We start from the raw sequence: 16515 nt of genomic DNA on the forward strand, positions 1-16515 counted from the left end.
ACAGCCACTCCTCACAACCCAATACAGCCCTTTCCACCCACGGTCTTGTCGCGTGCTTTAATAAAACCACCCTTTCGGCATCAAAGATGTCTCAAGAATTTTCTTGACCTTTTGCTCCTAAACCCCAACGTTTCACATTAGAAACAACCATAAAGTTGAAGAAGTCAATAAGAAAAGGACATGTATTATATACTCCTATTAATATTAAGGATCTAGGACAGGCAAATCCATGGAGACAAAGCAGATCAGCGGTTGTGAAACGATGGTGGGAGCAAGGATTGGAGTGATTCCTTAATGGGTATGAGTTTAAGGGCTGACTTGATGGTTACAGAACCTTATGACTATACAAAGGCCACTAGAAAAATAAAAAATAAAGGCCACCGAATTGTGCAAAATATTTAAAAGAGTTATATGGTAAGTGAATTTTATCTCAATTAAAAAAAAAAGGAAGCTGGCACAGGACATATTCATTCTTCCAAGTACTTGAATGAGAAAAAAAAAAAACAAAAAAGGCGAAGAGCACAAAATGGCGGCAAGCCGATCGGATCACGTGACGGCCGATTCTTTCCTGCCCAGCCTAACAAGTCTTTTCTACAGAGCTGGCGCTGAGACTCCGCTGGCTCATTGTTATGGGAATCCCAGGTAACTCTTCTCAGGCGCGCTCTCGCTCTAGCTGCGTAGCCAAAGGGGTGAGCGTATTGAAGGCGAGCTGGGGAGCGCGCACGCAGAACGCAAACCCGTCAGCACCGTTCTCTGAGAGAGGAGGAGGAGGAGGGGAGAGGCGTGGAGGAAGAGGGGGAAGTTGGCGCATGCGCCCAAGGCTGACGGGTTTGAAATGGCCTCGGTGTTAGCCGGGACCCGATTCAGGTGAAGGTTTGGTCCTCGCGGTTGGAGCAGCGGGCGGCGGAACCGGGGTTCCTATCGTCCTTTCGGATTCGCAGAAGGGCTGGGATCGACCGTTTGGGGACCACGGCGTCCGTAGGCCAGCGACGGTGGGGTTCTCGTGGGACTGGGGCGGGAGGGACACGGTCCCTTTTGTGCGGGTCGAAGCAGGCCCCGCGCGGCAGGCCCCTCCCCCACCGCTCCGTTTCCCCCCGCCTTCTCTCCCCCGGGGTTCTTCAGGTGCCCCCGGCGCCCCTCAGCCTCGGTCTGGCGGGTCGAGAGGGACTGCCGAGCGCCATCCCTCGCTGCGAAGCCGTTGAGCTTTAGCCTCCCGGTCTCCGGCCCAGGGCGTCGGGCGGCTGGCGGCGGCGCGGGTTTTGGGGGATAGAGGCTCTCTGCCCGGCACGGTGGTTAAGGGGACCAGGACTTTCAATACCCAGTGTTGGCGCTTCGCCCAGTCTCGTGAGACGTAGGATTCTGCCTTCTCTGGTCAGCGTCCCGCAAGGAGCTGGGGCTGGAGGAAGATGGATGGCAGTGCTCTGGCCCCTCCGAGTCGCGGGGGGAAGGAGGGGGTGCGCGGGCTGAGATCTTCGCCTTTTCTGGCCTGATTTTGGGGGGGAGGGGTCTTAGCGATGGTTCTTTGGGGGGAGGGATCCGTTATTTCAACTGTCTTTCCCCCTCGAGGGAGGGGAAAGAAAAGGAGCCCCTCGGCCCTTTCCATCCCGAGAAAGTAAGGAGATGTTCGTTATTTAGATGATAGTCTTAAAGACCTTTATTCAGTGTCTCGTCCCAATTTCCGTTATTGGTTTTACCACTTTCAATGTCCAACTCATTGCCAAAAGAAACACGCAGGCTTTATTTTGTTTGAACCCGCAGCTGTGTAGTTCTTTTTGTTAAGACTTGGGTTGATAATAGCACATGGTCTTCGTTGAAATGTGAGTTTGTAGTCACAGAAAGAAGTGCCTTTCTTACTAGTCTACCCCTAATGTCCTATGTTGAATTTGGGTATTTTTGGTGAGATACTTGATGTAAAATGTTTTTGCTGCATATCGGACGTTGGTATACACCTTGCTATTTATACTATGATCTACGAAGGTGTCCTTGACAAACATTTCTTTAAAATAATATTTTCGTGATGTTTATAGTTTCAAGTTTGAAATGTGGGTTCTTTCTTAATAGATCGCTGCTGTAGAAGACAAACAAGCGAAGGCTTTTTCCTCCTTTCATCATGGCTCAGTTTGGAGGACAGAAGAATCCGCCATGGGCTACTCAGTTTACAGCCACTGCGGTATCTCAGCCAGGTCAGGCTACTGAACACAAGTACTGTAAACTTGGGGGTTGGGGGGAGGACGTGTTATAACTATGTGAATTAGGCTATATGTAATACTGTAAAATGTTTCCAAATGATGTATCTTTTGTTTGTGAAGCTTTTAAAATTCACGGATCAACTAGCAAAACATGTCTTGCATTGCAGTTTGGACAGTTTTATATAGTTTTTCAAACATTAAATTATTAACTTCGTTTTAATTAGGTTAGCTACTTGACTGATTAGAGGTTATCTTATTTGGCATGTTAAGGTGTCAGTATTCACAAGTTATATTTAAAAATAAATGTATTAAAATTTTATATTTTATGAGAAATTATATACAACTGCTTTTCAGTTGTTTGAATTTAAAGTACAAAACCCAACTCTGAAGAATTTACCAAGCAAAGGAGAAAGATAAATAGATATAAAAGGAGCCAATGAATGTTTACATTTTCTAAATATGGTCAACAGAAAAAATGTCATTGTAAATGTTTCATTGAGCTTCTTTGCTTGTAGGAAGATTTTTTTTTTTTTTTACACCATTTCTTGACTTCTTGTTTGAATCTTAAATAAATTCCCAAGGATTCTATGGAATGAATTTTACTTTCTTTGAGTACTCAGAAAAGTTGCAGCTTATTCTGTTAATTTGAGTATATTTTTATTTATGACCTCTCTAATAATGGTTCTTTGCCATGTTTTATGTACTTGAAATATTTTAGTAATTTGAGGTCACTTATAGAGACACTATAATCTTCTGACTTGGGTGTTCTAAAATTCAATGGACATGATTATCTTGTTAGGTAGGTGACCTTTTTCCTTAAAGAAATAGATACTTTAGAGTTTTTATTTTAGTTACTCTTTGTTTAGGAGGTTAAATGATCAGTTCTACAGGTAACTGAAGATATTATGAAATAGTAGTTACAGATTATATTTAATTCAGATCCAGGTATTTTGTTATGTTAAATAATAATGGGGACTTTGGTGTTCGTTTTGATGAAACAGGAATTCTTAGCAATTACTGTGTGTCCGGAAACAAGTACTAGGTACTTGTATGCTGGTAAACTAAACATGTTTTACCCAGCTTTTTCTGCATATAATTTGTTTTAAATTTGTATCTGTATTGTTCCAACAAAATAGCTGTTATGGTAAAAGTTACTTTCTATAGCTCTTAACATTTGTATTGTAATTACTTAAATATAGGTTGTACTCTTTTTGTTTTTGTTTTCAGGCTGAGCCAAGGAGACAGCAAAGGCTTATAAAAAATGTCAAACAAAAAGTCAATCGTAAATATAGGTCTCCTTTTCGATATTTAGCAACAGAGTCCAAACATAAAGGCATTTGTGTAAATGGAGCTTGTATTTGTGCTGTAGGAAATTATGGGTTATCTTAGACCTGTTGTTAATCAGAGATTTTCAAAATCAAATTTTATTGACATATCATGATTTCAGTAAGTAGGCAAGTGTTTTGTTAGCATGTATCTACTCTTAGCTTTCGTGTAAAAATCCTGGAGTAGGCTCTAAATGGAACACTTTAGCGATACTGTTTTTATTGAAATGTATAATTTCCAGGTGCTGTATATCAGGCTGCTTCCTTATAGCTTGCTATTTTCTTGCCTTCATCTTAAAAGTCTTATTTGCGATTAATCAGTATCTCATCTTATTGGATCTGATTTTTAGAACCATTCAACTTTTGTAAAAGTTACATTTTCAATCCTCAGGCAATTGGAATGTCTTACTTACATCTCATCTCAATGGAGAACATTTATTTTTTTTTTTTAAGATGAATTTTTTGGGATGCCTGGATGACTCAGTTGGTTAAGCTTCTGACTCTTGATCTCAGCCCCACGTTGGGTCTGCACTGGGCATGAAGCCTACTTAAAAAAAAGATTTTATTTTTAAGTAATCTCCACACTTAACATGGGGTTTGAACTCTCACAACCCTGAGATCAAGAATCAGATGCTCCAGGGGCGCCTGGGTGGCTCAGTTGGTTGAGCGTCTGACTTTGGCTCAGGTCATGATCTCACGGCTTGTGGGTTCGAGCACCGTGTCGGGCTTTGTGCTGACAGCTCAGAGCCTGGAGCCTGTTTCAGATTCTGTGTCTCCCCCTCTCTGTGCCCCTCCATTGCTTGCGCTCTGTCTCTGTCTCAAAAGTAAATAAACATTTAAAAAAAAAAAATGAATTAGATGCTCCACTAATGAGCCAGCCCGGTGCCCCTCAATGGAGAACATTCTAACCTAATTACAGTGCTTTAAGTTTTCTCCTGGCAGCTTCAAATACAATTTGAGAAAAAAATTTTAACAAAGGACATATAAGGACTTAAGGCAATAGTGTAGGTGTCACTTTTTACTCTATTGAAAAAACAAAATACGCAGTGGTATCAGAGGCCACTGTCATAAATTAGATGATCATGGAACAGAAAAAGGTTAACTGAATAATTCAACTTGAATTAAATATTTTATTTTTGTGCTTATATTTCTGACTCATTTTCTGTCTTTTTTTCACATTTATTTATTTTTGAGAGAGCACAAATGGTGGAGGGGCAGAGAGAGAGGGAGACACAGAATCCGAAGCAGGCTCCAGGCTCTGAGGTGTCAGCACAGAGCCTGATGTGGGGCTCGAACCCACAAACTGCTAGATCATGACCTGAGCTGAAGTTGGGCACTTAACTGACTGAGCCACCCAGGCGCCCCCTGACTCATTTTATTTTGAGAGCAATATGAAAATTAGTACACTTGGGGCACCTGGGTGCCTCAGTTGGTTAATCTTTCAGCTCTTTATTCGGCTCAGGTCATGATCTCACTGTTCCTGGGTTCCAGCCCTGTTTGGGATTGTCTCCCTCTCTCTGCCTCCCCTGCATTTGGCATGCATCCTTTCCCCCTCTCTCTCTCCAAATAAATAGCTTTAAAAAATTGCTACTCTTCTGTTATATAACTTAACATAGTTTTGTTCAGTTAAAGACTATGCTATTCCATTTTCTAGGATATTTTTAGCATTTTTACTAACTTTGAAAATTCTCAGCTAACACTGATAGGAAAATTTCATGCATTCATGCAGATGACTTAAGTAAAACTTAAGTTAAAGCATGCATAATTGTGTTGTATTGTTGAAATCTGTTGTAAAAGTGAAGATGAGTATTTGAATTGTTTCTGATCAGTTTTTTTTTTTTTTAATTTTTTTTTTTTACATTTATTTATTTTTGAGAGACAGAGCACAAGTGGGGGAGGGGCAGAGAGGGAAGGAGACACAGAATCCAAAAGCGAGCTCCAGGCTTTGCGCTGTCAGCACACAGCCTGATTAGGGGCTCGAACTCAGAAACCGTGAGATCATGATCTGAGCTGAAGTCGGGCGCTTAACCAACTGAGCCACCCAGGCACTCCTGATTAGTTTTAATACTGAGCATATTCAGGGGCGCCTGGGTGGCTCGGTCAGGTAAACATCCGACTTCAGCTCAGGTCATGATCTTGCAGTCTGTGAGTTCAAGCCCCACATCGGGCTCTGTGCTGACAGCTCAGAGCCTGGAGCCTGCTTCAGATTCTGTGTCTCCCTCTCTCTCTGCTCCTCCCCCACTCATGCTCTGTCTCTCTCTCTCTCTGTCAAAAATAAATAAACATTAAAAAAAAAACCTTGCATATTCACTTAAAATGTTACTAATTCCTAGGTGTCATCATCTGTCATCTTTGATTTTCTTTTTCTTTACCCCCCATATTCAATCAAATATCAAATCATGACTTTTTTCCCCTTTGAAAATGCCTCAGGTATACTCTTATTTTACATTTAGGCCCTGGGCACTTCACGTTTGAATAACTGCCACCAAGCAGCTTTCTCTTGCTTACAGTTCATATACCAGTCTCTCACCTAACTTTCAGGACTTTCCATACTTTTCTCAAACCCAATCCAGGATGCTTACCATAGATCTTTAAGTCAAAAAGTTCTTTTTAAAAATATTTTTTAACGTTTATTTATTATTGAGAGAGAAATACAGAGCATGAGCATGGGAGGGGCAGAGAGAGGGGGAAACACAGAATCCGAAGCAGGCTTCAGGCTCTGAGCTGTCAGCACAGAGCCCGGCATGGGTCTCGAACCCACAAACCACAAGATCGTGACGTGGGCCAAAGTTGGATGCTTAACTGACTGAGCCACCCAGGCGCCTCCAGTGAAAAAGTTCTTTTTCCCATCTGTCACTTGGTGGCATTGTTCTTTATTATTCTTTATTTAGTTCTAATTGTTTTTATTTGCTTTCTTCTTTTATTTACTGGATAGGCTACTTGTTATTTCTCTCTCTGCTCCAATGTGTATGTCAGATGTCATATTCCTAAAGCATAATTTCTGTCTAAATCACAGAATTTTTCAAACCTGGATAAAACCTGAGCTAGATTCTGTCTCAACTCCTTTCTCTAACAGATAAGGAATTTGAGGCCCAGAAAGGTGAAGAAATTTGTTTAGGTCTTATAGAACATCACAAGAGAGTCCATGTTAGCACATCAGAATTGTGGTTCATTATATTTTCCATTTTTCTCTTATCTGCAAAAGTATCTTCAAGTACTTTTAGAATTTATTTCAAACTTCTTGGGATGGTGTTCAAGATGTTCTGTCTTTCCAGTCCAAATCTCATTTCTTCCACACTGAAATAATTGTGTGTGTGCACACGCGCACGTGTGTGTGTGTCTGTTTAAAGAGTATTTACTTTGAGAGAGGAGCATGGGTGCACAAATGGGGGAGGGGCAGAGAGAGAGAGAGAGAGGGAGAGAGTCCCAAGCAGGCTCCACACTGTCAGCCTGGAGCCCCAGTACAGGGCTTGAACTCACAAACCTTGAGATCATGACCTGAAGTGAAACCAAGAGTTGGATGCTGAACTGAGGGAGCCATCCAGGCCCCCTGGAATAATTGTTCTTAATATTTTCCCTTTTTTTTTTTTTTTCCATTTTCTAACTGAAGTGCCATGGTATGTATTCACTGACATTCTTAATTTGGTTGCAGAACTTTTATGTTTCAGAGTTTTAACAGTTTTCTGTGTATAAAGAGACATTGATAGAGATTGCTGGCCAACCACTGATTGAATGTTTATGAGAGATTTATTTATTATTTATTTTTACTTTTTAAGTACTCTCTATACCCAATGTGGGGCTTGAACTCACCACCTCAGGATTGAGAGTTGCACGCACCACTACTGAGCCAGTCATGTGCCCCACTGATTGAATCTTTAGCCCTTATTATTGACTAGGGGTAGTTTTTAGATTTGATTGAAAATACTTACATTTGTATATGTTTATAATCATAATTTTGAAGGGAATGATTTCGCATATTCTAACCAGTTTGTCACCTATTTCTTACACCTCTTTGTAAAATGACTACATTTTGTCCATAGAGGAACATGAACTGGTTTAGGAGTTAAAAATATAGTGATAATGTGCTTTTACACAGATGACTGAAGCTAATATCAATATAGTTTTAAATACGATCCCATTTTTTCTACCTCTTTATTCTTGCCCAGTAGTCATCTTTTAAAACCCTAATCTCTTGAATCAGCAGCTCAAATTATTAAATTCCAACATTCAAGGTCCTTTTCAAATGAGTAATAGTTGATATAGTATGTATACTTCACTTATCTTAGTCATCCCTAGACAGACTTGGATGTTTATAACTGATTTGGTAGGAAAGAATTGCTACTGGTGTTGGCTTAACCCTGCTTTAAAAAATTTATTTGTTTATTGTTTTTGAGAGAGAGTGAAAGCAGGGGAGGGTTCAGTGAGAGAGGGAAACACAGAATCTGAAGCAGGCTCCAGGCTCTGGGATGTCCGCATAGAGCCCAATGTGGGGCTCGAACCCTCAAACCACGAGATCATGACCTGAGCTAAAGTCAAACACTTAACTGACTGAGCCACCCAGGCACCCCTGGCTTAACCCTCTTTAAGCACTACTAGTACTGTGTAATAGCAGGTAGTCTCTAAAACCTTATCCTAAAAGTAAAGAAAAATGCACATAAAATCTATTAAGGCTCAACCCCTCCCCCCCACCCCACTCTGAATATGCCTTACCTGTGCTCTTACTCAGTGAGAGCTGCATTAACATACCAGATTATAAACCAGTGAGTGCCCCATCTCTCTGTCCTAACTTGAGCATGCCACTTCTGTTTATGCAGTTGTGACTTCTCTTCCACTATGTGTTTTATGATCTGGGAAATAATTTTAGTCTATTATAGCTGAAAATGTATTGAAAGTAACAGTGAAAAAAAGTTTTTGTTGTTTGAGAGAGCTTGAGGTGGCAGGGGCAGGTGGTGCTTGATCTCACGAACCATGAGATCATGACCTGAGCTAAGATCAAGAGTCAGATGCTTAACCAGCTGAGCCACCCAGGCGCCCCTGGAAGTAATCTTGAAAGCTTGAATATTAACTTTGGATCGTACAAGACTCCTTGAAAGAAACAGGGCTGAAAATCAGGTAAATATCAGAGGCAATTAAGGATAGAAGAAATCATAGGACGTTATGAATAGTGTCTTCAACTGCCTGAAAGGGAAATCATTGTTGACGAACAGTTATTTGAATAATAGCTGGAGGAGATTATAGCCAGGATCACAACTTATCAATTCCTTGGCACGTCAAAAGAATGGAAAAGCAGTTGTCTTCAAGGGTATTAATCTTTATAGAGATTATAAGAAAACCGTAAAACAGATAATTAGTTAAGGCTTTGCCTTTTTCTTAGGGAATAGCACTGATCACTGAGAAGAACTTTCTTTTATGATGGATATTTATCTTCATTGCCTGATTTGGTAGCCACTGGCCACATGGGGCTGTTGAGTACTTTAAATGTGGTTACTATGAGGAGCACCTGGGTTGCTCAGTCGGTTAAGTATCAGGCTCTTGATATCGACTCAGGTCATGATCTCACAGTTTGTGAGCCCCGCATCAGGCTCTGTGCTGACGGTGGGGAGCCTGCTTGGGATTCTCTCCCTCCCTCCCTCCCTCCCTCCCTCCCTCCCTCTCTCTCTCTCTCTCTCTCTCTCTCTCTCTGCCCCTTCCTGCCCACACTCCCAAAAATAAACATTAAAAAAAAATAATGTTATTGTGACTGAGGAACTGAATTTCTAATTCTATTTAATTTTCACTAATTGACTGATAGAGCGTGTACACAAGCTGATGAGAGGCAGAGAGAGAGAGAGTGAGTGAGTCCCAAGCAGGCTTTGGGCTGACAGCGCAGAGTGTGATGTGAGGCTCCATCTTGTGAACTGCGAAATCATGACCTGAGCCGAAATTGAGAGTCTGTTGCTTAAACAACCGAGCCACCCAGACACACCAAATTTTCACGAATTTAAATTAAAATTGCCACGTATGGCTGGTGGCTAATGTATCAAACAATGCAGTTATAGAAGCATACAATACTTAGAATGTATTTAAAATACTATGTTGTGCCTTCTTATTTTTTTTAACGTTACCCACAAATTCATTTATTTTATAAAGGGAAATTTGTGCATTTGACTTCTTTAATTTCTTATTCTCCCCCCCCACCTTAATTTCTTATTCTTAATGCCCTAATCTATTATTCTTAAAAGGTAGTGAATATTTCTAATCAGTGGGTACATCATGGGCTTAGAGTAGAACCTTGAAAGCCACAGGAATGCATTGATCTATGAGGTATCCAATTTTAAAATAGTTATCTGCACATAGGAGCAAAAGAGGTTTTGTAGTTGTGTGAAATCTGATCTTAAAAGGGTATCGAAAGATGACATTTAAAAGATTTGTTCACTTGATTTAAAACTGGGTGTGTAAGTACTTTATAAATCCACAAGTTATGAAGAAAATCCCCCATATATTCATGCTGTTTTTCTCTCTAAATAGATTGCTTTTTGAACATAGTTGGTAGGTGGAAATTTCAAAGGATGAATCATTGCTTGACCAATGCTTTAAATTTTGCATAAGGTGAAAAAAGGAAGTATCTGATATCAGCTTGAGGTTGTGAATTTTATTATCTCAGGATGACTCCTCTTAGTAAAGATAGAGCACAATAAGGATTTTAAAATACAACAGTGATAACTAATTATTAGTATGTCATAACACAAGTGTTTTTCAGTCATATGAAACTGATTTTATGTTTTAGGAAATGATAAAATTTACAGTTCTTAAAGGTTTAAGAAAGCTTAGTCCTTAAATTTACTTATTTATGTGGTTTAGGGCTCATTTCATAGGTTTGTCAATGAAAGTACTGATAACACTGTGAAAAGCTTATCTGTTTCAGAAGGGTTACAAGACCTTCAGCAATCATATTGAATCAGATAATAGATAAATGAACAGACTGTCCCATTGTGGATGATTGGAAAAAATTCTGTCTACAAATATTCAAGGATATGGGGCTCCTGGGTACTCAGTTTGTTAAGCATCTGACTTTGGCTCAGGTCATGATCTCACAGTTCTTGAGTTCAAGCCTTGTGCTGGGCTCCATGCTGACATCTCAGAGCCTGGAGCCTGTTTTGGGTTGTGTGTCTCCCCCTCTCTCTGCCCCTTTCCTGCTCGTGAGTGCTCTCTCTCTCTCTCTCTCAAAAATAAATAAAAACATTAAAAAATTAAAAATATTCAAGGATAGTTTCTCAGATAACCACAAAAAAGGGGAGCATTAATAATGAAATATATTTTATTCAGAATAAAGTCTCGAATGATTTTAACAAGAACTGTATTGGGGCACCAGGATGGCTGAGTCAGTATAAGTGTCCAGCGTTGGCTCAGGTCATGATCTCGCGGTTTGTGAGTTCGAGCCCCATTTCGGGCTGTGTGGTGGCAGCTCAGCCTGGAGCCTGCTTCGGATTCTGTCTCCCTCGCTCTCTGCCCCTCCCCCACTCATGCTCTGTCCCTCAAAAATAAACATTAGGAAAAAAAAGAGCTATATCACAGATACATAAAGGCCACAACCACATGCACAGTGATTTCACAAAATTTGAATTAACTAGCTAGTGGTGTGATACAACCAATAGAATATAAATTTCCTTCCCATAAATTTCTCCTAGCAGTTGAACCCTTCATTACCAACAGGTATTGACCCTTGAACAACAGGGGTGTGAACTGTGTGAGTCCACTTCTATGCAGTTTTGATAAGTACAGTATTGTAAATGTATTTTCCTTATGGTTTTTTTTTCTCTAGCTTTATTGTAAGAATACAGCATATAATTATATACAAAATATCCTAACCATTCATGTTACTGGTAAGGTTTTCAGTCAGCGGTAGGCTATTAGTAGTTTTTTATTTTTTAAAGTTTATTTTGAGAGAGAGAGAGAGAGAGAGCACATGTGAGTGGGGGAGTGGCAGAGAGAAGGTGAGAGAATCACAAGCAGGCTTCACACTGCCGGCACAGAGCCCAACGTGGGGCTCCGTGCCACAAACAGTGAGATCATGATCTGAGCCAAAACTTAGAGTCAGATGCTTAACTAACTGAGCCAGGTAAGATTTCTTAAGTCTTCCGCCACCCCTTAAAAAGTTTTAAATTTTTTTTTTTTTTTCAACGTTTTTTATTTATTTTTGGGACAGAGAGAGACAGAGCATGAACGGGGGAGGGGCAGAGAGAGAGAGGGAGACACAGAATCGGAAACAGGCTCCAGGCTCCGAGCCATCAGCCCAGAGCCTGACGCGGGGCTCGAACTCACGGACCGCGAGATCGTGACCTGGCTGAAGTCGGACGCTTAACCGACTACGCCACCCAGGCGCCCCCCTTAAAAAGTTTTAAAGGAAAAAATACGATACAGGACCTAAGCTTTTAGTGGTTTATAAATACCATTAACACATGTCCTGGATTCTGGTGGGTTACATCAATCCTGAATTAATTTTTTTAAGGTTATTGATTTATTTAAGTGACCTCTGTACACCCAATGTGGGGGTTGAAATCGACCCCAAGATCAAGAGTTGTATGCTCTTCCAACTTAGCTAACCAGGCACCCCCTGAAATAATTTTTAATAAAACTGAGCTTTATACTTTTTCTATGCCACATAGTTTTCTTTCTCCTCATTTTAGTGTATCACTTTATGCTACTTTGTTTTCTTCCAAAAATCTTTAAACAGTAATCCTACAATGCAAAATTCAGGGAGAAATTATAATTAGAAAACATAGGAGGGACAAACTTTTATGACTAAGTGTTGGTCTAATCACTAACTGCTAATATATGTGTATGGAATTTTTTTTTTAACACATTTTTTAAAAAGTTTCTTTATTTTGAGAGATCAGGTGGGGGAGGGGCAGAGAGAGTGAGAGAGAATCCCAACCAGCATGAAACCTGATGTTGGGCTCCATCTAAGAAACCATGAGATCGTGGCCTGAGCTGAAATCAAGAGTTGGATGCTTAACTGACAAAGCCACCCAGGCACCACTCCACCTTTTTTAAAGTAAGCCCCCAATGTGGGGCTTGAACTCATGACCCTGAGATTGAGTTGCAGTTGCTCACTCTACCAACTAAGCCAGCGAGGCATCTCTGTTTTCTTTTCAACTATCAAGACATCAGTATGTTTAACCGACTGGTTCCCTATATGTGAATGGCTTACATAGACCTGACACTGTATTGAGGTCCTAGAAAAATAATGTCATCAACAAATTAGCTAATTGGAATTTCTTTAGGAATATTTTATCCCAAACCACTAGTCTATTGGAAGTAGTTTGGGGGGAATCAAAAGTTTTATGTGGACTTTTCACTGTTTGAGGAGGTCAAGCACCTTTAACCCCCACATTATTCAGGAGTCACCTTAATTTTTTTGTAGTTTCTGATTTATCACACTGATTGGTAACAGTGAAAAAGAAATGTGTCTGTCGTCCTACCTACTTATGGTAGGCTGCTGTGTATGCTGCCAGGATTCAGAACACCTAGAAAAGCTTTAAGAAAAGAAACCAGACTTTCTGAGATCCTGGCTTTGCGCCATTCTGCTGTGGCAACATCCAGGGTTCTGGAAATTGGTACTAACAGAATGAAACAGAGCAGATCTGAGGTCACACAACAGGTAGGTGAAGGAGATGAGTATGATAATTGAATCCTTGCTGCCACTTTTGTCAAATGTGTAACACGCCAATCTTAGAATTTAAAACACAAATAATTTTCGCTATGGTCCTTATCTTGTGTTCAGTGAGTATCTGGCTTCTGTTATTCTAGAACAGCAGTTCTTAACCTTTTTTGGGTCTGTAATTCTCTTTAAAATGGAGGAAAGCTTTGGACTTTCTTGTTTGCAATTTTGCATACAATTTTAAAAGGTTAACAGGATCAAAAAAAAATAAAAGGTTAACAGGATCCACTGATTAGAACTTCCGTCCTAGATTTCAGTACCTTTTTTTCTCAATGCAGTTAACTTCATTTTGAACTTGGGCTAGCATTAAGAGATTCTCCACCTTTACTTAAATTTCTTTTTTTAATGTTTATTTACTTATTTATTTTTAATGTTTATTTTTGAGAGAGTAAGAGTGTGCTCTAGTCGGGGAGGGGCAGAGAGAAAGGGGTACAGAGGATCTGAAGTGGGCTCTGAGCTGACAGCAGAGCGTTTAATGTGGGACTCAAACCCACGAACCATGAGATGATGACCTGAACCGAAGACAGACGCTCGAATGACTGAGCCACCCAGGTGCTCCTATTTATTTATTTTTGAGAGAGAAAGAGCACAAGCAGGGGAGGAGCAGAGAGAGAGAGGGAGACACAAAATCTGAGGCAGGCTTCAGGCTCTGAGCTGACAGAGGGGCTTGAACTCACAAACTGAGATCATGACCTGAGCTGAAGTCTGATGCTTAACTGACTGAGCCACCTAGTTGCCCTTACTTTTATTTAAACTTCTATTTAAATTCATGTAGTTAGGCCTGGTTTCTCCTTTCTGCCCATCTGTGATATCTCACTTACTTAAAAACAGAACGACAAAACGACTTAAAAACGAAAGAAGATTAATGTGGTAAGGATTTAGGACATTTAGAACTTTTTTCCCCCCTTAGGTTCTCCTCCCCCCTCTTTTTAAATTTTTAACGATCTGTATGTTTTGCAGGGAGTCATTTGTAATTTATAAGAATGACAAATATAATTTCTGAGATTTTTGTTTTTGCTTTGCTTTGTCGTTGGTTTGTTTTAAGTAAAATTAATTTGAACTTTTAAATGACTGATAATGGACCTCACACTTCTAAAGATTTTCTGGGATATTGTAGATTAGGTGCTTTGTTTAGTTCATTAATGTTCTCTGTTCTCTTCCTGTACAGGAAAATACTATTCTTTGTATAAGGGTGTTAACTTAATAGTTATAGGGCAGCATTTTTCCCAGATATTTTACAGATATGTATTTTCAGATACAAGCAAGATGCTTTGTAAAAGAGTGTGTTCCGTGAGTAAATACTACTTTTATGGCAATCTTTTGAGGTTCCTAATGCTTAGTTGGCACATTAAAGGTTCTGAGTAAAATTATGTGCTTAATTCATTGTTTCCTATACTTTTTAAAAAGTTGTTTCATATACTTTTTTTTAAAGTTTACTTAAAGTTTATTTATTTTGAGAGAGAGTGTGTGTGCACAGGCACACTCAAGCGAGGAAGGGCAGAGAGAGGGACAGAGAGAAAATCCCAAGGAGGCTCTGCTCTGTCATTGCAGAGACTGACATGGGGCTCAGTCCCTTGAACTGTGAGACCCTGCCCTGAGCTGAAACAAGGGGTTGGATGCTCAACCCACTGAGCAACCCAGATGCCCCTAGAGTTTATTTATTTATTTATTTTGAAAGGCAGGTGGTGCATGTGAGTGTGTTTGGAGCAGAGAGAGGGAGACAGAATCCCAAGCAGGCTCCTTGCTGTCAGTGCATAGCCTGATGCAGGGCTCCATCCCAGGACCTTGAAATCATGACCTGAGCATATATTAAGAGCTGCTCGGGGCGCCTGGGTGGCTCAGTCGGTTGAGCATCTGACTTCAGCTCAGGTCATGATCTCGCGGTCTGTGAGTTCAAGCCCCACGTCAGGCTCTGTGCTGACAGCTCAGAGCCTGGAGCCTGCTTCAGATTCTGTGTCTCCCTCTCTTTCTGCCCCTCCCCTGCTCATGCTCTGTCTCTGTCTCAAAAATAAAAACATTAAAAAAAAAAAAAAAAAGAGCTGCTCAATCACCTGAGCCACCCAGGTGCCCCAACTTTTTTTTTTTCTCTTAATGTAAGCTCTGTGTCCATTGTAGGGCTTGAATTCATGACCCCCGAGATCAAGAGTCGCATGCTTTACCAGCTTAGACGGTCAGGTGCCCGTTTCTTCAGCTTTTTAAACCTTGGACCCTTTTTTCTTTGCTTTCAGACTTTAATGTCCTGGGGAACTAGTCATTGTACAAGGAGATCCAATTTTGGGAAGGATAGTGCTAGATGCAATTTTTATTTTATTTTTTAGATTGCAGTGTTTAATTGATTGCTTTTTTGCATTCAGTGGCATTGCATGAAAGCTTCAAGTAAAATCTTAGCTCTAAGCATACATTAAATAATTACATACCTAAATCTGTCCTTCTGAGTTCTTTCCCCAATTTGGTTTAATCAGGTGGTAATTTTAAGTTGCTGTGGTTAATTTTGTCGCATTGTCCCATAAAGTAGTGCAACAATTTTAAAGTGTTGCTTTGGTGTATTTCCTGGTTTATTATTTCCTCGTTATTTAGTATTTTCTAAATCTTTTTTGTTTTGTTTTGAAAGAGAGCACAGGAGTTGGGGAGAAGGGCAGAATAGGGGGAGGGAGAGAGAGAGAGAGAGAGAGAGAGAGAGGGAGAGAGGGAGGGAGGGAGGGAGGGAAGGAACCCCAAGCAGGCTCTGGGCTCAGTATGGAGCCTGACATGTGGCCTAATCCCATGACCCTTCGATCCTGACCCTAGCCAGAATGAAGTCAGACACTTAACCGACTGAGCCACCCAGGTATGCCCCTTTAAGATGTTATTTTTAAGTAATGTGCACCCAGCGTGGGACTCCGAGGTTACAACCCCGAGACAAAGAATCCCATCTACCAACTGAGCCAGCCTGGTGCCCCTAGTTTTATAAATCTTTAATGCAAAGTAGAAATACATGAAAATTTTGTCCAGTAGAAAGTTATAGGTGGATAACTTGCAGCAACACTGCCTATAATATATGATTTCATCTTCTTGAAGATAAAACAGTAAATTCTAGATTAGTAAAATAAGACAACTTATTTTCTGCATTTTTTCCTGAAAATACTTCTTAAGAGTACTTTAGAATTTTGATCTAGGTAAGGTTGGTTGTGTTCATTGTGCAGTTTGACTTTATAGAATTATGTTTTCAATCATGACATCAACATTAAGTACAAAGCCACTGGGATCTGGGACGGTACTTGAATCAGTTCAGTTTAACAAGCTTTACTCAAATTCTGCTTTA

The 16515-nt window shown here is 40.4% G+C and overlaps 1 protein-coding gene across 4 annotated transcripts in view; it reads left to right on the forward strand.

Annotated features, from left to right (window-relative positions):
* Positions 1-766: 766 nt before the first annotated feature.
* CCAR1 (cell division cycle and apoptosis regulator 1) overlaps positions 767-16515 on the forward strand; it is a 64011-nt gene continuing 48262 nt past the window's right edge. For 2 of the 4 annotated variants that reach the window (XM_042907841.1, XM_042907844.1), the window contains exons 1-2: positions 797-992; positions 2062-2183. In XM_042907841.1, coding sequence (XP_042763775.1) covers positions 2111-2183 — 73 coding nt within the window. In that variant the 5' untranslated portion in view covers positions 797-992; positions 2062-2110. Of the gene's footprint in view, positions 993-1135; positions 1372-2061; positions 2184-16515 lie in introns of those variants that run through there. The other 2 variants (XM_042907842.1, XM_042907843.1) reach the window with 2 other exon arrangements.

Source organism: Panthera leo, chromosome D2 (genome assembly GCF_018350215.1).
Source record: "Panthera leo isolate Ple1 chromosome D2, P.leo_Ple1_pat1.1, whole genome shotgun sequence".
In the NCBI taxonomy this organism is placed as follows: domain Eukaryota; kingdom Metazoa; phylum Chordata; class Mammalia; order Carnivora; family Felidae; genus Panthera; species Panthera leo.